Source organism: Linderina pennispora, assembly GCF_002104995.1.
Source record: "Linderina pennispora strain ATCC 12442 chromosome Unknown DL89scaffold_2, whole genome shotgun sequence".
Classification (NCBI taxonomy): domain Eukaryota; kingdom Fungi; phylum Kickxellomycota; class Kickxellomycetes; order Kickxellales; family Kickxellaceae; genus Linderina; species Linderina pennispora.
The window spans coordinates 1,360,534-1,379,187 of record NW_024468250.1 but is presented as its reverse complement, the minus strand read 5'-3'; the positions used below and the strand labels follow the sequence as shown (position 1 = coordinate 1,379,187).

The 18,654-nt window shown below is 55.2% G+C and overlaps 10 protein-coding genes across 10 annotated transcripts; 2 read left to right on the top strand and 8 right to left on the bottom strand.

Moving 5' to 3' along the window:
* Window positions 1-350: 350 nt before the first annotated feature.
* DL89DRAFT_265373 (uncharacterized protein) lies at window positions 351-1,420 on the bottom strand. Its single transcript, XM_040886631.1, has 2 exons — window positions 1,212-1,420; window positions 351-1,164 (listed from the first exon to the last, which is right to left on the bottom strand). The coding sequence occupies exons 1-2, from the start codon at window positions 1,333-1,335 to the stop codon at window positions 401-403; spliced, it is 888 nt and encodes a 295-aa protein (XP_040746576.1). The 5' UTR covers window positions 1,336-1,420; the 3' UTR covers window positions 351-400.
* A 700-nt stretch (window positions 1,421-2,120) lies between these two features.
* Window positions 2,121-3,508, bottom strand: DL89DRAFT_309371 (uncharacterized protein; the record flags this gene model as incomplete). The annotated part of the gene is made up of 4 exons (XM_040890944.1): window positions 2,768-3,508; window positions 2,415-2,745; window positions 2,256-2,359; window positions 2,121-2,198 (listed from the first exon to the last, which is right to left on the bottom strand). Exons 1-4 carry the CDS (start codon window positions 3,344-3,346, stop codon window positions 2,121-2,123), a joined length of 1,092 nt encoding a protein of 363 aa, XP_040746575.1. The 5' UTR covers window positions 3,347-3,508.
* A 574-nt stretch (window positions 3,509-4,082) lies between these two features.
* DL89DRAFT_265372 (BAR-domain-containing protein) lies at window positions 4,083-6,888 on the bottom strand. The gene is given in 4 exon segments (XM_040886630.1): window positions 4,083-5,547; window positions 6,237-6,428; window positions 6,448-6,490; window positions 6,607-6,888. 4 exon segments carry the CDS (start codon window positions 6,646-6,648, stop codon window positions 4,244-4,246), a joined length of 1,581 nt encoding a protein of 526 aa, XP_040746574.1. The 5' UTR covers window positions 6,649-6,888; the 3' UTR covers window positions 4,083-4,243.
* A 50-nt stretch (window positions 6,889-6,938) lies between these two features.
* DL89DRAFT_265371 (Metallo-dependent phosphatase) lies at window positions 6,939-8,327 on the bottom strand. The gene is made up of 3 exons (XM_040886629.1): window positions 7,825-8,327; window positions 7,420-7,802; window positions 6,939-7,373 (listed from the first exon to the last, which is right to left on the bottom strand). Exons 1-3 carry the CDS (start codon window positions 8,179-8,181, stop codon window positions 7,235-7,237), a joined length of 879 nt encoding a protein of 292 aa, XP_040746573.1. The 5' UTR covers window positions 8,182-8,327; the 3' UTR covers window positions 6,939-7,234.
* Window positions 8,328-8,688: 361 nt separating this feature from the next.
* On the bottom strand, window positions 8,689-11,358 carry DL89DRAFT_244146 (Pkinase-domain-containing protein). Its single transcript, XM_040885055.1, has 2 exons — window positions 11,030-11,358; window positions 8,689-10,808 (listed from the first exon to the last, which is right to left on the bottom strand). Exons 1-2 carry the CDS (start codon window positions 11,132-11,134, stop codon window positions 8,970-8,972), a joined length of 1,944 nt encoding a protein of 647 aa, XP_040746572.1. The 5' UTR covers window positions 11,135-11,358; the 3' UTR covers window positions 8,689-8,969.
* A 299-nt stretch (window positions 11,359-11,657) lies between these two features.
* On the top strand, window positions 11,658-12,460 carry DL89DRAFT_265369 (uncharacterized protein). The gene is made up of 5 exons (XM_040886628.1): window positions 11,658-11,753; window positions 11,882-11,953; window positions 12,023-12,096; window positions 12,204-12,230; window positions 12,362-12,460. The coding sequence occupies exons 1-5, from the start codon at window positions 11,684-11,686 to the stop codon at window positions 12,413-12,415; spliced, it is 297 nt and encodes a 98-aa protein (XP_040746571.1). The 5' UTR covers window positions 11,658-11,683; the 3' UTR covers window positions 12,416-12,460.
* Window positions 12,461-12,494: 34 nt separating this feature from the next.
* DL89DRAFT_232945 (SET domain-containing protein) lies at window positions 12,495-13,987 on the bottom strand. The gene is made up of 2 exons (XM_040884930.1): window positions 13,654-13,987; window positions 12,495-13,577 (listed from the first exon to the last, which is right to left on the bottom strand). Exons 1-2 carry the CDS (start codon window positions 13,936-13,938, stop codon window positions 12,621-12,623), a joined length of 1,242 nt encoding a protein of 413 aa, XP_040746570.1. The 5' UTR covers window positions 13,939-13,987; the 3' UTR covers window positions 12,495-12,620.
* Window positions 13,988-14,141: 154 nt separating this feature from the next.
* Window positions 14,142-14,857, bottom strand: DL89DRAFT_90144 (uncharacterized protein). The gene has a single exon (XM_040892227.1). The coding sequence runs from the start codon at window positions 14,624-14,626 to the stop codon at window positions 14,267-14,269; it is 360 nt and encodes a 119-aa protein (XP_040746569.1). The 5' UTR covers window positions 14,627-14,857; the 3' UTR covers window positions 14,142-14,266.
* Window positions 14,858-15,330: 473 nt separating this feature from the next.
* Window positions 15,331-15,528, top strand: DL89DRAFT_220401 (glycine-rich RNA-binding protein; the record flags this gene model as incomplete). The annotated part of the gene is made up of 1 exon (XM_040884451.1): window positions 15,331-15,528. A coding segment is annotated over one exon (198 nt), but the record flags the coding sequence as incomplete, so codon positions are not given.
* Window positions 15,529-16,434: 906 nt separating this feature from the next.
* DL89DRAFT_265367 (uncharacterized protein) lies at window positions 16,435-17,824 on the bottom strand. The gene has a single exon (XM_040886627.1). It carries the CDS (start codon window positions 17,795-17,797, stop codon window positions 16,508-16,510), a length of 1,290 nt encoding a protein of 429 aa, XP_040746567.1. The 5' UTR covers window positions 17,798-17,824; the 3' UTR covers window positions 16,435-16,507.
* Between the last annotated feature and the right edge of the window lie 830 nt (window positions 17,825-18,654).

Below are 18,654 nucleotides of genomic sequence, written 5' to 3'. Positions count from 1 at the left end.
GCGACATGGAGCACCTAGGAATTGCTGCACATGCATGCATGTGCAGCACCAAGCCGGCCATTCTGTTTGTACACTTTCTTTACTGAGAACCAGACAGGCCAATTTTTCATGAACACCGACCACCCCCTACCATGTGCGGCAACAAGCGGCAGCAGATGTACACCGCCAACTCTGCGTTTGGTCACTGGGCAGGTCTCTAGAAGTGCATGCGACTTAGTGTATTTGGGTCGCATGAGACACCCAGCGAGCCCATGCCTATATTTCATGTCAAGAATGCATGTCCACGAATATTCCACCTGTTCTCACAGATCCAACTGTGGACAAAACCACCCTGCTAGACTATCGCTATCGTCACAAGTTTATAGCTTGAATCGGTCATAGAGAGCTACATAGTGATGTATTACGGCTTTACAGTGATGAACTGTGTGACTGTCCTCTGTGCCGTCACTGTTACTGTCTGCGGGCTATCGCTGGTGGCTGAGGGCTTAGCTGGAGCAGTAGAGTATCTGCCCATCGCAGTATGAGCCAAGGGGGTCTGTTTGCTGGCACCCTTGGTGCACGAGGGGCCAGCCTTTGCCGGTCCACTATCGGAAGACCCCGCAGGCATAGTCTGGCTGCTCCCCTGGTACAGCGGCGGACCAGGAATGGGATACGACGTAAAGGGGGTCTTCAGGTCAAAGTGGATTCCTGGGTCGGTTTTCTTGTAGACTCCAGGAATGGCGTAGCCCTTTGGGGTGGAAGACCCACCGTCAGTGACCCGGAGCTGAGCACAGTTTGGATAGTACTGTGCACCGTTGATGTCGGCCGCATTGTGGAGCGCGATAATCTCAGTGCGCAGCAGATAGTCGCCAGCCTTGATGTCAGCAGGCAGCTTGATATCGATCTTGCCGTGGTTGTCAATGACCTTCTGGGCACACCACTTTTTGGTTTTGGGGTCGTAGCCATCCTCGAAGATCTTGAACCACACATCGCCGTGGCCACGGCTATCCTTTGGTGCCATGTACACAAGGCATGGACCCATGTGGTTATGTGTAAGCACATAGTCCTCCATCGTATCGTTATAGCGATGCCACTCAATGGTCATGGTAGAACCTGCCTTGACAGGGCAAATTTCGTTAGTCGAGTTGTTGTAGCCCGAAATACCGCATGTCATGGACTTCGAGTCTGGGCCAATGACAGGGTTGGCGCGATTATTGTCGTAGGGTAGATACAGGCGCCCTCGGCATACCGCTTTCCATTAGGATAGATATGGCTTAGGTATGTGTGGCCGCTAACCATCGAAGCAAGGCCAGCGATAAGCGTGGACGCTGTTGTGAAGATGGATGATGCCTTCATAGTGCAAGTAGATACAGGTTGGACCAGCCAAAAAAAAAAAAAGGTGGGTATGTATATGCAAATGGTGTGGGTGAGATGGAGTAAAGATGGAGTGAGTAAAGGAGCCTGTTCACTCTACTCTGTCGCAGCTGAATTTAAATGCCAAAGAGACTGGCAGTCAAATATTGAATGCAATGAGACTTGTGTTGTCATGCAAAAAGGCACGAAATCTTCGCCGTATTCACACCTGCGAAAATCCGCATTGGCTGGCTTCAAGGCGTAGCATATTTGGAAAACGTGTTCATTTTTGCGGCAGACTTGAGGCCAACCAAAATAATCATTCTGGGCATCGAGGGCTGCGTAGCGAATACTGGCAATCTAGCTACAAAGCAACGTGCTTTTTCCACAAAAATGTCGCCTTATTTTTAGAAGCAAGCCAATTGCCACATGGAAAACCAGCGTGCTCTTGCTCGTGCAGGCTAATGTGAACCGCCACCACATGTACTGGCAATTCCCACACGGCACTTCACGGATGACGTGCCTTGCGCTTGGTAAATTCCGGTGCTTTGAGCTCGATCTCTTCGCAGCGCATCAAGCACTGTCTGTGGTGTGCCAATTGACCAAAGCAATTTATGCCAAATCAAGATCCGTCAATAGCAGCCCGAACTGATGCGAATGTGGCAGACGTCTGAATCTGAATAGTGGACCCTGCAATATTGATCGCGTAGCCCTGAAAGAGACGGGGTTTATTAGCCTTTATAGTATTGAACTGAGGAGGAAAGGGACGCCAGCTGGCCTCCTTGAGCTCAGACATGTGGGGTTTTGGTTTTGGCCATGGTGGCATCTGAGTGTACTAACACTTGGAGATCGGCATACACAACGTGCTGGCGATGAAGTGGTCAAGATATACCATTTGCTACATAACCAGAAAATTAACTTACCAGTGAACCAAGCTGCGAGCAGTAACTCAGCTGCGCTGCTGCGTAGCATCGTTGAACGACATCTTGCTCAGTAGGCAATGATTTCTGTTTCCAGCCCACACGACCTTGACATTCTGTAATGCAAAAACCCCCCGATGATTCCGGATATGGCCAACCCACTGTCGAGAGCTGCAGTCAGCGCGAAGTTGTACTTTGACCACCACGCATAGCGGTACTTCATGAGCAAAAAGTTGAAGATAAAACAAAACAGCGTGAACATGACGAAGTTGTTTGTATGCGAATTTGGCATATACTCAATGTATGTCAGCATCGCAGATATATTGACATGCCTCCAGATGCTCTTCGAGTACCGCCTTTGAAGCAGCCAGAAGGGGATAGGCAGAGCTACGCCGACGAAGAACATATAGTACAGCGATTGGTACTTGCCAGAGAACTGACGCTCGGGGCTAATGTCACCCCACAGGACCATGGTCGAGTAGAACAAGACGCCCTGCCGGCAGGTGAATGGGAACCCGGCGTCGGTACAGATACCCTTGACAGTTTCCATCAGCCAGGAGGTGGCGCCCTAGCTGCACAAATACGGCAACCACAGTACCCAAAACCTGGCAGATGGAGAAGTGGCGAGGCGGCACGCGCATGTAGTACCCGAGCTTCTGGTCCTTGGTCAGCATAAGACCCTGCTTGACTGTGATGTATCCGAACATCTTAAAGCTGGAGGTGTATGTCGGCTGGCCAATCCAGAACCGGCGCACGACAACGATGTCCAGGGCATAGGCGACGCCCGTGCTGGCGTTGGCCATGACCGATATCAGAACATGTTCTTTAGTTGAAAAGGGGCCAGGGTTCAGCGACCAGCGGATGCCAAATGTGTTGAACTGCCGTGTCAGCAGAACGAAAGATAGAATCCAGCCAGCCGGCAAACTCAGTAACTGCACCACCGGAATGCCAAGCGTAATGGGGTTGCTACGGAACCAGTAATAAACGTTGACAAAGGCGAGGACAGCCGAGAATATCCCGCCCAGCAGCAGGGCGCGGAATGTGAGCGAGGGAGTTGATGGGTCGTCGGTTTTAGAGACTGCTGCATCGATCATGCGGCGCGCATCGATAGGGACTCCGTTGAGTGTGTCGCCATCAAGACTCGCTGTGTACTAGTGGCTGGCCTGAGCCACGTCCTTCGGTGCAGAGTTCATTGGAGACGAATATGAAGAGGTGTGCTAACGTGAAAAACAATTATACAGAAAAAGGGGATCAGAAGCACATCTGTAAAAGAACGAAAGATGAGATAGCCGAAGAGCCCCTCAGCGCATATACCCACCGCGAACCATAGCAGCTGCGAAGAGTAGGGCCCGTCCTCACTCTGCAGCGATTGGTAGCGATAAGCCAGCCAGAGTGTAAAACTCATCTTGACCCAGCCGCACCAGCTGCGAAGTTGCGTGACTCGTAAATCGCTCCCACCAAGCATGGATCCGTGGCTCGCATTAGTCTGCTGTTGGTTGTTGACTGTAGAAACCGCCTACAGTGCAGGTAAGCTGGACAGGACAATCCCCGGGTGGCACTGGCAAATCAGCAGCGCACAGATACAAACAGACGATGCGCTGAAAGAGGGATTGGAAGAGCGCAATGCGGAATGGAAGGCGCAGTTGCCAATATGAGTACCTTCCCAGTCACGAATGGCATTGTGCTGATCGGCAAGATCATAGTTAGAGTATGTTCCCTGGCACGGTGTCAGGCAGCAGTAGGTGCCTGGAAAGAAAGGGCCACTTCCGATACACAGGGCTGACATGCAAATATGCAGTAGCTCCAGACACAGTGCTGAGTTTGGATGTAGTCATCATCTGGGGAGAATATTCGACACAAATAGGAGAGAAATGAAGAAAGAAAATTAAATGGTGGAGCTCTTGCACTGGCTGGCAAACACGTTCGGCGGGAGAGGCTAAGGACCTGGGCTACTGCAAGGAGGAGAGCATCACTCATTCATATCGCGCCACCTAGTGGTTGTGGAAGCAGTTGGTGCAGTTTCCCTTCTTGAACAGGTTCGGCGAGTAGTCGTCGCAGCCGCATGCGCATGGCTTGGCGGCAGCGAGGGCCTGGCTGTTGGTGCGCTGGTGGCCCGCCGGCTGGTGCGGGTGGTCGGGCTGGGTGCGGGCGCGATGGGCGGGGGGCGGATTGTAGCTCATAAAGGGATCGGCTTGCGTGCGCAGGCCCGGCGACGACGCCTTGGAAGGCAGCCTGGGCGGCACATCGGCCTCCTGGCAGTCCTCGGTGTAGTTGGCGGGGAACAGGCCGCTCTGGCTGAGGCGGCTGGCGACCTGCGAGTGGACAATAGAGCCCATCCACCAGCCGTCATCGACGCGCTCGGAGACCTCGACGATATCGCCGACGGCCAGCGCCAGCTCGCCGCCCTCGTCGGGGTTGAATGCATAGATTGTTTTGCGCAGGATGCGGCGCGGCGTACGGGTAGGCATCGGTGGCGCTGGAGCATGGCGGCGGGGGGCAACCGGCGGCGGCGGTGCGCGGCGCGAGCCATTGGTGCCAATCTCGCTCTGCACACGTGCCAGCTGTGGGTTGGGTCGGGGAACTGCCAGGCTGCCCTCCAGGCCACCGCCGTCGGGGGTCGAGTCGATGCCGTGGGCGTAGTTGTACTGGGCCTGCATCTCGTCGCTGTTGTCGCTGTACTGCGAGCCGCTGTAGCCGCGGGCCGCGCTGGTGGTAGCGGACCGCGAGAGCGACCGTCCGTGCGGAGAGTTGAACGGGATTGGCCGGCGGGTCGGCATGCTCAGGTTGCGGTCACTGGCGCGCAGCGACGTCGTTGAGTGACGGGTCGTCAGGCTGCCGCCCATGGGATTGCGGTCGGCAGCGGGAGCCCGACGGCTCGCCATTAGTTCGTCCAGCGAGCCGCGCAGGCCATCCAGCATCTCGTAGCACTGCTGGTAGTGTGCCATTTGCGCTTCATAGAACCCGTACAGGTCGTTGAGGTAGCCCTGCTCGGCATCCTGCAGCGTCATCATGCGCTGCGCCAGATCGTCGTATGTGTCCTCGTACCGCGTCTGCGCCGAGCGCAGCTCGTCCTCAAGCTGCACGCTCTCCTTGCGCGCCTTGTTGTACTTGGCCATGCGTCCGTCGTAGTCGGCGCGCCGGCTTTCCATCTTCCTCTGCAGCTGCTGGTACTCTTTGAAGTCGTCCAGCGCACGCTGCAGACTCGAGCCCCAGCCCTCCTTGATCTGGGCCACAAATTGCAGCTGCGAGTCGTTCATGCGCTCCTCGACCTGGCCCAGCCGCTCCAATGCCCGGCCTACATCACAATGTAGAAATTAGCTGTGTGATGCTGTCACGAGAACAATGCGGGAATGATCGGTCACCAGCCCCTCGTCATTACACACAAGCTTCCCCACACACATTACAAACACCGGCATGGTGTAGACAAAACAGCGGGTGGGCGAGAAGGACAACACCAGCACGCAGGCGCGGTGGCATGGCATTTTTCGAATGGCCCCACGGCCCCTTTTATTCCCAGAGGATTTCGGGAAAGAAGCAGGTTTCCACAGGCTTGTGCTCGGGCCCAAGCGCGCATGACGCCTGGATGCATGCTCCAGTGAAACACGACCAATTTTTACACGGGGGAGCAGCAATGACACTCCACTCTCATTCGGCTCCCCGCCCCACTGTCCTCCTCCTATTATGCCCACTGCCGATTTCCGGAGATCATGCAATGAAAACACAGGACGTACATGCGGAAGGCAGGCTGTCTGGGAGGCAGCACACCCCCAGCCGTGGCCAGCGGTGCCCGTGCTATGACTGTCTGAGCCGGTTGGATCAGCATGACAAGCACAGAGACAAAAGCACATATGGCGCACCGATCCACAGGCATGCCGTGCCAGGCTCCTGCTGTTCCACAAGGAAAAAAGAAAAAGCCCGCTCCGCACAGGATGCAAGAGTGCGCGGCCAAAGCAACCACCACCTCTGCATGGAAAGCATACTTACCGTAGTTGGAATCCCTCGGGAGGCTGCCACCAAGCCGCACCATCGAGGCACCGAGGTTTTCGAGCAGATACAGCTTCTGCCGCGACGCATCCGTGGCGTCCTTCTTCTTCAGCAGCTGCGTCGTATACAGGATATACGCCTGTTGGATCCCATCCATGCCCTGGTGCCGGGTATCCGTCTCGCTCTGAAGGTCTTTGAATTCGTCGCTCACTTCGGTTTTTGCCGCCGTCACGGCCCAGCTTTTCGCCAGTCCACTACAGGGCACAAAAAGGTCCGATTTCTAAGCTCTGATTTCCGTCTTCATATGCCGGTCCGGACCACTGCCGCTAAGAGTGCAGATTAAAGAGCCGGGCCCCAATCCGCTGCTTACCTGGCCAATCTTGCCAATGTTTTTCTTCAGTGCAGCCGCCATGCCTGGGGGAGACTCGGTTTAAAAAGTAAGAAGCAAGAAAGAAAAAGGTAGAAGAGGAAAGAAAAAGGTGCTGTGAGATAAGAGAAGAGAAAGAGGGAGATACAGGGAGGAGGATGAGGGAGGAGGGAGAAAAGCAGTAAAGCCAGAAGGTGGACCAGAAAAAGCGTGGCCTGCACTCTCGAGCATTGCTGCAAAGCTGATAGCATGATGATGACAGCCGGACTCTTTTCTTTCAGACTGTTGCTCTCACTTCAACTCTCATGCTTGGCGACCATTGGCGCTCTCAAAAGTCATGCTGCTTGTGTGGCTCTACCTCGCTCTATTATTAGCGAACAAGGCTTGGTCAACAGAGTGGGACTAGGCGACACCCGCGGCTCGCACTGGCAGAGGAGCTCGCTGTTTCCGGCTACACCAACAGATGGACAGGTGGGTGGAACCAGGATACAAGCCCGCCCGGCGCCTGTGCGCCCCTCATCCTTGTCGTGCGAGAAAATTTTCGCCTGGATGTCTTTCTGCCGACAGGCCAGTTTTTATAGAGAACACACAAGGACAATACAGAGCTCACTTGCCGAAACAGCTAATTTGATCACAAAAAGTACTGGCCACCGGCCCCGCCCATGCTGCCCGGTATCCGCGGCGGCACCGTGCGCTCCTTGTCGGGCACGGCCTGGAAGATCTGGAACGAGTCATCGGTGACTTCCAGATCCTCCTCGATCCGCAGAATGCTGGCCACATTGCCGCACCGGTAGCAGTAGTTTTGGTGCGCTCCACACGGTCACCAGGTTCCGCTCTGGGAACATGAACCGGTACCCCTCCTGCACCAGCTGGTGCGCGCGCGCTAGCAGGGTCAGTCCGTTCACGTGGTTGAACTCGTCAGTCACGCGTGCGCCAAACAGCCACCCTGCGCCACGCGGGCTCACAGCCCAGCTATCAATGTCCTCGGGGTCGGACCACATCAGGTCGCAGAACGGGCCCTCATGCGGGATCTCCTGGCACCGCTGGATGGTGCGCATCTGGTCCAGGGTCCGCAGGTCCGGCGACAGCCCGCCGTGCACGCACAGAACCTTGCCGTCCACAATCGCCGACAGCGTCAGGTAGTCGAACACCTGGCAGCAGTACTTCCACACATTTGCGTTGCCGTACTTCATGTGGCACTCGTCATAGAAACCCATACACCTGTGTGATCTGCCGGCTCTCGTGGTTGCCCCGCAACAGCGTAATCTTGTCCGGCCACCGCGCCTTCAGGCACATGAGCAGCGTGAACGTCTCCAGGCTATAGTACCCGCGGTCGACAAAGTCGCCCATGAATATGTAGTTTGTCTCTGGCGGCTCTCCACCCACCCGCAGCAGCTTCATTAGATCGTAGAACTGCCCGTGGATGTCGCCGCAGATGGTTACCGGTGTCTGCACTGGCTGCACATTGGACTCCTCCATCAGCAGCTCCTTGACCATTTCGCACAGCTTCTTGATGTCCGGCTCGGACAGGCAGTCGCATTTCCTCACTGTCTCCAGCCATTCTTCAGGTCCAGCCATTATCGTGAAGTGCCGTGTGTGTATGTGTGTATAAGTTAGAGCGCGTTGAGGGACGATATAAAAAGGGCGACGCGCTACGTGGATTGCGGTGTAAAAGTAGGCTAAAATGAAAGTGAAGGGAGCAAAAAGAGGAAAATGTTTTTTGCTTGCAGGCCAAAACAGGAAGGGCAGCTGGATTTCTGGTAGCAGACCGCGTGTTGGGCAGCGCGCCGGCTACTGCCAATAGGAAATCAGTGGCACTCGACTTCCAGCTGCTTTCTGGCAAGACTACGAGCAGACAAAGGACGGCTCCTGCCGGAGTGCGTGTCGCTTGCAATAGGAAAACGGAGGCTCTGTGCCTGGGCTTGCTCCCAAGGAGCTAGCCTCGCCAAGCTACGCGCCAGACCGCCATGGGAGGCTGCATGATAGCAAGAGCGACAGTCCTTGTACAAGTTCGCTGGCACTATCATTAGACCGCGTCAGGGATCGACACACTCGACCATTTGGGAACTGTTTTACACACGGTCTAGCAACAACGCAGCGTTTATTAATTTTTCGGATATGTACCAACGGATTAATGGGCAAGGGTTTGGTTGTTTTAAACGAGAAAAAAGTATAGAACTAGAAGGGAAATAATGTTTGGCAAGTGCGCTTTGCTGGAAATGTTTGGTTAAAGGGAAAGGAAAGGGTAAAAAGAAGAAGCATGTGTGGTAGGCAGAAGAGGGAGAAAGAGTGGAGATGGACGAGGGAGAGATGTGGAAAAAATAATAGCAGGTTACGTAGTGTGATAAGGTATCCGCCCTCCGCCATCAGTTCTTGCCCAGCAGTGGTGTCAGCACGCTCAATGACCGCGCCTGGTTGACCAAAAACTCCTGCTTCAGCAGCTCCTCGATCGTGGCGCGGCTCTGCACGTCGACGCACAGACACTCGGCCAGGAATCCCTTGAGCTCGCGGCTCAGCATCTCGGGGTGCTTGAGCGCAGGCGTTCCGTTCGTCGCAATCAGGTACAGCGCCTTGAGCGGCTCCTCGTCCAAATACGGCGGCTCGCTCTCAATCATCTCAATCACCATGATGCCTAGCGACCACACGTCCACCTTGGGCCCGTATGGCTTCTGCTTGACCACTTCGGGTGCCATCCAGTACGGCGTGCCCACCATGGTAGCGCGCTTTGCCCGCTGCTCAGACAGCTTGGCACAGAACCCAAAATCGGTGATCTTGACCTGGCCGTCGACGCCCAAAAGCACGTTGTCGGATTTGATGTCGCGGTGGATGATGTTTTGCTTGTGCAGATGGCTCAGCCCCTTGCACACCTCCATGCACACGGTGGCGATCTGGCTCTCGTTCATCCTGTTGTTGTCGATGACGTCGGTCAGCGCGCCGCCCTCCATGTACTCCATGACCACCCACAGATCCATCGAGTTGAGCAGGAACGACTCGAGGTAGTTGACAATGTTCGGGTGCATCGACTCCTTCATCACCAGGATCTCGTTGACCAGCAGCTCCTTGCGCGGCTGCTTCGACAGATCCATCTGCTTGATCGCCACCATCTGGCCCGTCACAATCGACTTGGCCATATACACGTTGCCCGACGCGCCTTGTCCAATCTTGCGCACCTTGCTGTACAGCACCTTGGGGTCGTCCCGGGATACAATCGACCGCAGCCGTGCCATAATCTGCGACTCGGACATGGTCGACAGCCGCTGCGTCTCCTTTTTCGGCTTGAGCGTCGCCCCCTCCATCTTGCTCGTCAGTGCGGCCAGCGCATCCTCCTTTGCCTTTGAGTGTGTCTTTGTAGTCAGCGTCCGGCTGCTGTCTATCGACTCCACGACTTCGTCGCTGCCTACACTCCGTGTTGATGGTGCTGGCTTTGCCTGCTGTTGCTGCTGTTGCTGCTGCTGCTGCTGCTGCTGGAACGCAAGCTGCGGGATTGTCATTGACTGCCGGTTCGTTTTGCCCAGAGCCCCATTCATTATCTGCTGCTGAGCACGGATCTGTGCCTCTTCCACCACCAGCGGCTTCGTCGACGGCAGCTTGACATTGGCTGGTGGGGGAGCCGGCTTGGGCGGCGGCGCACGCTTCTCGGGCAGAAACACCCCCGTCTTGTGGTCCACCGGCGACCGGCTCGTCGCGTTCTGCTGTGACGACGCCTGCTGCAGCGACTGGCCAGTGACGCTCTGGCGCGAGTACAGCAATGGTGACGACGACGCCGACGATGTCGTGGGCACCAGCCCAGCCATCTTGTTTGCCGCTGCGGCCTGCACAGCTGCCTGTCCCTCGGCGGTGTTCTTTGTATAGAACTCGAGCACATCTAGCACCGCCTGCGGATTCTGAGCATAGTCCTGCTGAGTGATGTTTGATGTCTGCAGCAGCTTTGCCCACTTGTCGGGCAGCCCAATAAACATTCCCGACACTGGGTCAAAGTCCACGTGGATCTGGTGGTGGAAGTCTGTCGGCGGCGATACGTCGCTCAGCAGCGGACAGTGCTCGTAAACCGCGTCCATCCACGAGTACAGGTCGTCGTCGCTCGTGCACTGGATGAAATACACCCTCTCCTTGGTTTTTATCTCAATGCAGTACGTCTTCATGTCCGAACGACTCACGCCGTTTACTTCTTTGAGAAAAATGAGCGCAGTGGCTTGACTGACGTTCTACAGAACGGCCAAAGAGAATAATGAAAGGGAAAATGTGAGGCGACCATGAAGGTTGCGAAACGATGCTGCTCCGTCTTGGGCCAAACAAGAAAAAACACTAACAATGCAGGCGGACTGCTCGGGGAATCCTCCAGCTATCGCGTAGGCTCGCTCCCATGGCTTACTCGCGGGGAGAGCCCACACCACCACATCGGCTGCCAGAGCAGCCATGTACATACCTTGTTCTTGTGGAAGGTGAGTGTGTCATTTGTCAGTATGGCCCATCGCTTGGACCACATCCACGATTCCTTTAGGGAAATATATCCTGCCTTGAGCGTCGTCATTTTCAAGCGGTATAGACCTCTGCCGGGCGGTTAATATAGTCTGCCTCTTGTCTAAAGAGGGGAAGGGGTGTTGGAAAGGTGCTGTGTATGGTCGGTTCGTCTTCGACGCGTTCCCCCAGCTGCACGTTCTCGAGTAGATTTTAGATGTGGAAATGGGAAGAAGGCTAGAAATTTAATGCAATAATCTGAAGAGCAAAAAAAGCACACAAGAAGTAGAAAGGCAACAAAAACAGGGAGGCGAGGGAACAGCAAGACTGATTTTCAAAGAAAAATGCTGAGCCTTTAACAAAAAAGCATTAAAAATTTTCCTCTGAACCAGTCTATCGCCGGGCTACCCCTCTTCGCGGCCAGAGTAGGCGATGGCCCATGCTAGACCAGTGGCCCCACCCAGCACATAGACCATACCTGCACACAGGCGGTAGGGAGATGAGGTGCCTTTAATTAGCAGAGATCCACAGAAGCGAAAACCCCCACTGCTGCTCTCAGTCTATAGGATCGCTTTTCTCCTCTCCTCCTCACACAAGCCAAACCCGCAAACAGCACAAATAGATGAACGCCGACAGCAACGATCCCCGCGCGTCAGTGTGGCTCGCTGTAGCCAAGCTGTGCAGCGAGGACGGTAAGCGTGCTATATATTGGCGCGCAAGCAAAAGCTCTGAGCAGATGCATCTAGCCAATTCGATGCGTTTTGTGTAAATCCTTCTTTGCAAGCGATAGGCAGCTCACTCAAATGCATTCCGCCTGTAGAGACCAGCAGCGGCGTGAGCTACTCGCCGACCTTTGTCGAAGCGTTGAGCCATGTCGTGTACGCGCAGGCAGGCAAGTAGCACCTCGCATTGGAGCCCATCGCTTCAATATTGCTCATACGCTAATATTATTTGAAAATAGAAACCATGGGCGGCGATCTCGAGTGCTTTGCAAAGCACGCCCGTAGGACAAAGATTTCGGTCGACGATGTCAAGGCAAGTACAGACATCCGTTTATAGACTCTGCTGCTACCACCGCCATGTGGCAAAAGGGGAGTATATTCTGCATGTGTCGCTAAACCAGCATTGACTGCCACATGTAGCTCTGCGCACGCAGGAATGGTGCATTGGTGAGTAGTAGATAGACCCCGTGCCAACTCGCATTGCAAGCACAACGGGCAGGTGCCATACATTGACAGAGTGGCTGCCACACATGCCGGCATCGTTGTGTTCTTTGCACTGAATACCCTTGTCTTTGTAGCACAAGCAGCTCGAGGATATAGCCGAATCCACCTCCGCCAAGCCCAACAAGTGATTGACCAAAACGGTCTCCTATTTTTAGTCCCCGTTTTCAGACCGGTCCACTCTGGTCCCCCTTCCCTCCCTCCCTTTTCCACCTACATAACAAACCGGCTGCTAGCCCGGTTCCAGTATGCACGAACAAATAAACCAAAATAGAACCGAACATTTTTAGGTCAGTATGACATTTCTTTGCCACCGGCACATATCCAGAAACAGGCTCAGAAGAATATCTGCTTGCGGCAGTTGCTGGACCCGCAGTAGCACGGCGACTCGAGTCGGCCTTCGCAGGACTCGCCAGGATTGTAGTCGAGCGTCAGCTCCTCGTCCTCCTCGATATCCCTGATGGCAAAGAACACCAGGCGAGGCAGCCGCGGGTCGTGGTGCTCAATGTACACAGACCAGATGGCCATGTTTGGGTCGCACGAGTGGTTAAAGAATCGCGAGATGTTGCCGTAGCGCCTGGCGTCAATGGAAAAGTCGGCAATCTCGTTAGCGCTGTAGTCAGAGTCCAGGTCAAACAGATATGTGTTGCCCGCCTTTCGGTCCTCTATGCCGCGCCTCTCGACCTCGTCATAGTCAATGATCTCGCCCACATACTCAATTATAAAGGTACCCTTTTCGACCTTGTGCTTGGCTCGCACTCCCCAGCCCTTCTGTGGCAGCCGAAATATCTCGAACTGGATCGCAGACCCGCGCTGAACGACGCGCGATGGGCACTCGGGCCCGCACGTGCACTGCTCAGAACACTCGAATATTGGCTCCTCATGATCCACCTGCACACGCCCGTTGTCATCGTAGTACTGTTTCTCAACGCACGGGCAGTCATTCCTGCAGCCGCCATCGCACTCACACGGGAACAGCATATCGGCAGGTACTGGTACACTCTTGGAGTATTTGCATCTGTTGATATAGGTAAAGTCCTCGATGGTGTTCACATTGTCTACCGTATTGACAACTGAAAGTGGAGGAGTGTTGGTTGCTGGGTTGATGATTCTGTACATGGGTGCCATATCGACCTCGTTTGGGGTATGCCTGCGATGGAACTCGTCTATCTTTTCGTCACAGGCCATATTGACCCTGGCAACCCACGAATTCTCATTAGGAGGATATCCCACCCACTTCACCAGATAAAAGTCAACCCCATCAAACTTCTGGTGATTCACAATCAGCTCAACCTACATGACACTGAAATGAGTATATGCTTCTATACATGTGTATCACCCCACACACAATGCCACCGGATGTACCTACCTCATACTCCTCCTCTCCATCATCTGATACTGGGTTTTGCAGCTTAGACTCTAGAGTACGGGTGCGGGCACTCGTCGACAGCACATCATCGCCAGAAGATTCTAACCCCCTCTTTGGTTGATACTCACTCTCAATTGAATCCTTTCCACTAGCCGTGCTGCTAGACGAGTTGGCCTGCAGCCTGCCCCGCATACCCCGACCACCCCGCGTGCCTCGCCCACGCTTTCCACGCCCACCAGCAGCCTTGCCACTCCCTGCCGTTCCACTGAGCGACCGCTTGGGCATTGTGAATGCAAGGCAAGAAAACAAAAAGCTAGAGCAAAATATGACGAGCTTCAAAGTGCAGGGAGGGCTAAAATCGCCGCTGAGGCTTGGGCTGTCACGAGGCCAAAAACGCAATGTCGGAATTTGATTACCATAAAAAAAATCAACCGAGGTAAAGAACGACCCCTTGCTCCATTGGAAAAGCTGACAGCCTAGTTTTTCTCCTCTTTTCTCAAGCTAATTTCAATTTTGGCACCCTTTTCTGAGCACTTTTTGACGCCGATTTCCAAGTGACTATTCGACAAACACCCCCTTCTCCAGTTTACACGCACCAGCTGCAGATACATTTTTAGCAATGGCTGACACTAGCAAGGCGGCGGACGACGCCATTTACAATGACGATGCGAACGGCTACGCGTACGACCAGTACCAGACAGAGAGCCAGTGGCTGTATAACGACAGCCAGGCGCTGCAGATGCCCGAGCCGGATGTGCAGTCGCAGTCGCTGCCGCAACAGCAGCAGCCGCAGCAATATCAGCAACAGCCCTCGGAGATGCCTAGCACTGCCATGGGCGGCGCCATGGGCAATCCTAGCAACGATACCAGTTACACAACAAACGACAACAAGGACGCTGGGTAAGTCAACACCACGCTTTCGCATATGAACCACATACAAATGATACACGCAACCCCGATTCTTCCTAGACATGTAAATTTTCTTTTTGTGTCATAACTCTTTTGTGCATGGCACGGAAAGCGGTGTAGGGGGTGTCTGCTAAACAAGCACTCCTCTCCACACCCTTCCTCCGCATGCATGTGTATGATGTCCTCTGTATATGTACTGTCTTCCATGTAATATGTTTTGTTTTCGGTAACTTTTCCTTTTCTTTTTTGCAAAGACAACACAAAACTACAATTTCTCATGTTCCCAGCACATGGAGCCAGTCCCGTGCATACCTACATTCTTGTACATGCCTGCGCTGTGGTTTTCTGTCGATTTTTGGGTCGCTATATTTTATATCTCTTTTCTCAACAAATTCCGCAAACTTTTTAACCTCAATATGATTCTGGCGACCACCCCCTTCGCTAGCAAGCTGTTTGTCGGTGGCCTGAGCTGGGAGACCGACGAGAACCGGCTGCGCGAGTACTTTAGCAAAATTCGGGCCCATCATGGACTGCTCGATCATGCGCGATCAAGTCACCGGGCGGCCGCGCGGATTCGGCTTCGTGACTTTTGTTGACGTTGCCAGCGTCGATGCAGTCTTGCAAGAGCCGTCGCACCGGCTTGATGGCAAGCAGATCGATCCAAAGCACGCGATCCCGCGCGAGCAGCAGCCGGGGGCACACCAAGCACATACGCACGGCGGCAGTTTGGGCGGCAACAACGACACGTTTGCGGACCCCATTGGCGAAATGAAGGGCGAGAAGATCTTTGTCGGTGGACTCCCGCCGTCGGCTACAGACGCCGATCTGAACTCAGCCTTCTCTGTGTACGGCACCATTACCGAGACCAAGCTGATGATTGACCGAGAGACGGGAAGATCGCGCGGCTACGGCTTTCTGCAGTTTGAGAGCGAGAGCTCGGCACTGGAGGCCGTCAAGGTCGGCAACTCGGTCGGTGGGATCATGATCCACGGCAAGCGTGTTGATGTCAAGCCTGCAGTGCACAAGAAGCGCAACCCGATGCCTGGCATGGCGCAGGGCGGATACAACATGATGGGATACAACATGATGGGATACAATATGATGGGCATGCCTGGCTACAACATGATGGGTATGCCCGGATACAATATGATGCCGGGTGCCAATGGCCAGCAGCCGATGTCGCCGCAGCACCAGCCGCAGCAGCAGGCAGCAGCAGCTGGATCCCCGAATGGCTCTGGTGCTGTCGATTACGCAGCCATGGGGTATCCTGGATACTACGGCAACATGGCAGGGTACTACGACGGCGGCGATGGAGGCAACCCCGCCGACCAGGCAGCTATGATGAACTACTATGCGCAGATGGGTGGGTTCTACAACGCGGATGGACAAGCCGATGGACAGACCGATGCAGCAGCCGGCAATAACACCAGCAACAACGGCCAGTCGGGGTACCAGGATTCCACCCAATACGACTCCAAGCAAGAGGGCAAGAGCCGTGGAGACCGTGGAGCCCGCAACGACCGCGGCAGAGACCGTGGAAGAGACAGAGAGTCGGACCGTGGCAGGGACCGCGGCAGGGACCGCGACCACAGGTCGTCGTCGCGCCGCCATGGCGAGCGCAGGTCAAGCAGGGACCGTGGGGACCGCTCAGACCGCAACGACCGTGGACGTAGCGACCGCGGCGGCCGGTCGGGTGGCGATAGCCGTGGCTCGCGGTCCTCCAAGCACGACCGAGACCGCGACCGGGATGGCGACCGTAGCCGCAACCGCGACCGCGAAGGCCCGGTGCGTGGGTCCGGCGGCGGCTCGTCGCGTGGCCATGGATACAAGCCATATTAATCGTGTAGCTTTCTTTTGGCGCTTGCGCCGCTCTTTTGACTTTGGAAATTGAATCCTTCATTTATTGAGACAAATACAGGGTTGCATGTGCTAGAAATAAGAGTGGTCAGGCGTCCTTGGACTGCTTGCTGTTGCCGCTGTACTCAACCGATACATACGGGCCGAACCAGCGTTCATAGCGAGCCCGCAGCCGACGGATCTTGCGGCGGTGCTTCTGGTCATCCTCATCCATCACCATCCCGCTGAACCGATCCACCGCTGTTGCTGTGCCAGCACCATCGGCGACGCCCGATGCTGAGCCTGACGCAAACACATCGGTAACCGCGTCTTCGCCGCCCTCGTCATTGCGCTCTGCTGACTCCTGGTTGGCAAGCAGATTGCCACACCGCTCCAGGCACAGCGGCGGCTCCACTGTCGCATTCGGGCTGATTTCCAACGAAAAAACAAGGTCCGAGAGCCGCAGTGTGGTCTTGCTGTGATACAGCCGGTCGCGCAGCCGCAGACCACCGGTCGTTGGATGTGCAGCTGGTGATCTGCCGTTTGTGAGCTGGCTGCCCTCTGGCGTCTCGTCCGGTGCCACGCTGCTGACAGGAATGCCCAGGGCGCGGTTTGACCGGATCTTGTATATCATGTTTGACACAATGTTCTTTAGATGGCAGTCAAGCGCGTAGAGCAATAGCTCACCCGACTCCCTCGTGACGCCGCCCGCCAGCCCCTGCTCCAGCGCAATCGCAACCATGCGGTAGTTCAGCGACTCTGCATCCGGGGTTGCCTTGGTGTCGTATACCAACGGTGCGGTGATGCCTTTGGCGATATCCATCGCGTATGACTGCGGCAGCTGTGACGCCGGCATCGGCAGCACCACAGGCTTCATTGCCCGAATCGCCTCCTGTGCCTTCTCAGGCGTGATGTCTGGCTTCCTCAGCAGCAGCTTAATCGCCCGCCGCTCGCCCTTGTTCATCGACTTGACCAGCTCCTTGACATACCGCCACTTGGGATCCTCCAGCATTGCCTTGATACTACGCTTCCCATGCCTGTGCCCCTTTTCGTCGTCCTGCATCTCGCCATGCCCGCGCTTGCGCCGCTCAAACCCCTTGTCAGGCTCTCCGTCTGGCGGTGCCTGGCCGCTCTGCGCATTGTGGATGGTTGCTAGAATAAACTGGTTGTGCAGTGCCGACTTGTTGCCGGGAAGATACATGTACGCGTAAAAGTCAAACTCTTGCCGGTTCAGCTTGCCCTGCACAAAGTCGCGCAGAGCGTTCCAGTACGAAGGCCCATCGTCACCCAGCGCCTCTGCAAGCCTCTCTTTGAGCTGTGTTAGCTGGTACCGCTCGTCGACCTTGGCCAGTACTGTGTCTGACGCGGTGTTTTGGTTTGGCAACGAATCGGCAGCCATAATGCCCTGCTAATTTGAATTTATAAGAGTGGGTGGAAAAAGCGCAAGCCAAAATGCGCAAATTCAAAGGCGGGCAGTCAGCACTGTCTCAGATGCGTTTTGGGATATATGGCTCGTCAACTCGTCGGCTCGAATTTTTGCTTCGGCTCGAACGTGCTCAAACTCTGGATCCACCCTTTTGATCTGGGTCCAAAAGTGGCTCAAGTACATGCTCACAGCAACTGAATAGTGTAGCCACGGTCCGCGCCACTGCAGCATCTTAATGCCGTATGTTGGTGCTGTGATTTGGCAAAGAGACTCCCCTGAGCGGTACTCACATGGAGATATCCACTAGCCGCCGTTACTCTGTTGCCAACGGTCTCTCTGGAGTAACAATCCTACCGCTTGCGCCCATACCGAATTCTGGCGTGGCTTTCTAAACCCCACGTTCCTCTATGATTGGCTTGACCCTCTCCCGCCGCCTGCGCATTCACGACGTGTGATTGCCTGCTTCTCTGCAGCTGCGGTCGCTTACGCAAATAACCATCGGACCACCAGCGAGCGCATGCGGCGGCTGTGAGGCGGCGGAAGGAGGGAGCTTTTTAGCCAACCACGGAGGTTTGCAGGCATCCCAAATGCAGAAGCAGGCTACTTGGGATCGGACATCGCTGACAACGCGTGCCTATCGGGCGCGAGGTGGAGTGCAGCCATTGGCAGAAAAAGCGCCGACGGAAAAAGCACTGACGGAATCAGCAAGATGCCACGCATCTGCCAGCAATTGTCAGAGGGACGTTGTTGGGGGTGCAGCAAGGAGAAAGAATCGGCGCTGTTCATTCCACTGGCTGGCGTTTGGGTTCGGCCGCTCCGTGCGCATCAGG

Excerpts from the sequence above, each read along its gene's own strand:
- DL89DRAFT_265373 (XM_040886631.1), bottom strand. The coding sequence starts at position 1,335 with ATGAAGGCATCATCCATCTTCACAACAGCGTCCACGCTTATCGCTGGC. Across the intron at positions 1,165-1,211 it reads GCGGTATGCCGAGGGCGCCT|ACTCGAAGTCCATGACATGC; the intron begins GTATCTACCCTA and ends TCATTGGCCCAG.
- DL89DRAFT_265372 (XM_040886630.1), bottom strand. The coding sequence starts at position 6,648 with ATGGCGGCTGCACTGAAGAAAAACATTGGCAAGATTGGCCAG. Across the intron at positions 6,491-6,606 it reads ACATTGGCAAGATTGGCCAG|TGGACTGGCGAAAAGCTGGG; the intron begins GTAAGCAGCGGA and ends TGTGCCCTGTAG. Across the intron at positions 5,548-6,236 it reads CCCGAGGGATTCCAACTACG|GCCGGGCATTGGAGCGGCTG; the intron begins GTAAGTATGCTT and ends ATTGTGATGTAG.
- DL89DRAFT_265371 (XM_040886629.1), bottom strand. The coding sequence starts at position 8,181 with ATGGCTGGACCTGAAGAATGGCTGGAGACAGTGAGGAAATGCGACTGC. Across the intron at positions 7,374-7,419 it reads GAGCGGAACCTGGTGACCGT|CATTCTGCGGATCGAGGAGG; the intron begins GTGGAGCGCACC and ends CAATGTGGCCAG.
- DL89DRAFT_244146 (XM_040885055.1), bottom strand. The coding sequence starts at position 11,134 with ATGACGACGCTCAAGGCAGGATATATTTCCCTAAAGGAATCGTGGATG. Across the intron at positions 10,809-11,029 it reads TCACCTTCCACAAGAACAAG|AACGTCAGTCAAGCCACTGC; the intron begins GTATGTACATGG and ends GCCGTTCTGTAG.
- DL89DRAFT_265369 (XM_040886628.1), top strand. The coding sequence starts at position 11,684 with ATGAACGCCGACAGCAACGATCCCCGCGCGTCAGTGTGGCTCGCTGTA. Across the intron at positions 11,954-12,022 it reads TGTCGTGTACGCGCAGGCAG|AAACCATGGGCGGCGATCTC; the intron begins GCAAGTAGCACC and ends ATTTGAAAATAG. Across the intron at positions 12,097-12,203 it reads TTTCGGTCGACGATGTCAAG|CTCTGCGCACGCAGGAATGG; the intron begins GCAAGTACAGAC and ends TGCCACATGTAG.
- DL89DRAFT_232945 (XM_040884930.1), bottom strand. The coding sequence starts at position 13,938 with ATGCCCAAGCGGTCGCTCAGTGGAACGGCAGGGAGTGGCAAGGCTGCT. Across the intron at positions 13,578-13,653 it reads ATGGAGAGGAGGAGTATGAG|GTTGAGCTGATTGTGAATCA; the intron begins GTAGGTACATCC and ends AGTGTCATGTAG.
- DL89DRAFT_90144 (XM_040892227.1), bottom strand. The coding sequence starts at position 14,626 with ATGTCTAGGAAGAATCGGGGTTGCGTGTATCATTTGTATGTGGTTCAT.
- DL89DRAFT_265367 (XM_040886627.1), bottom strand. The coding sequence starts at position 17,797 with ATGGCTGCCGATTCGTTGCCAAACCAAAACACCGCGTCAGACACAGTA.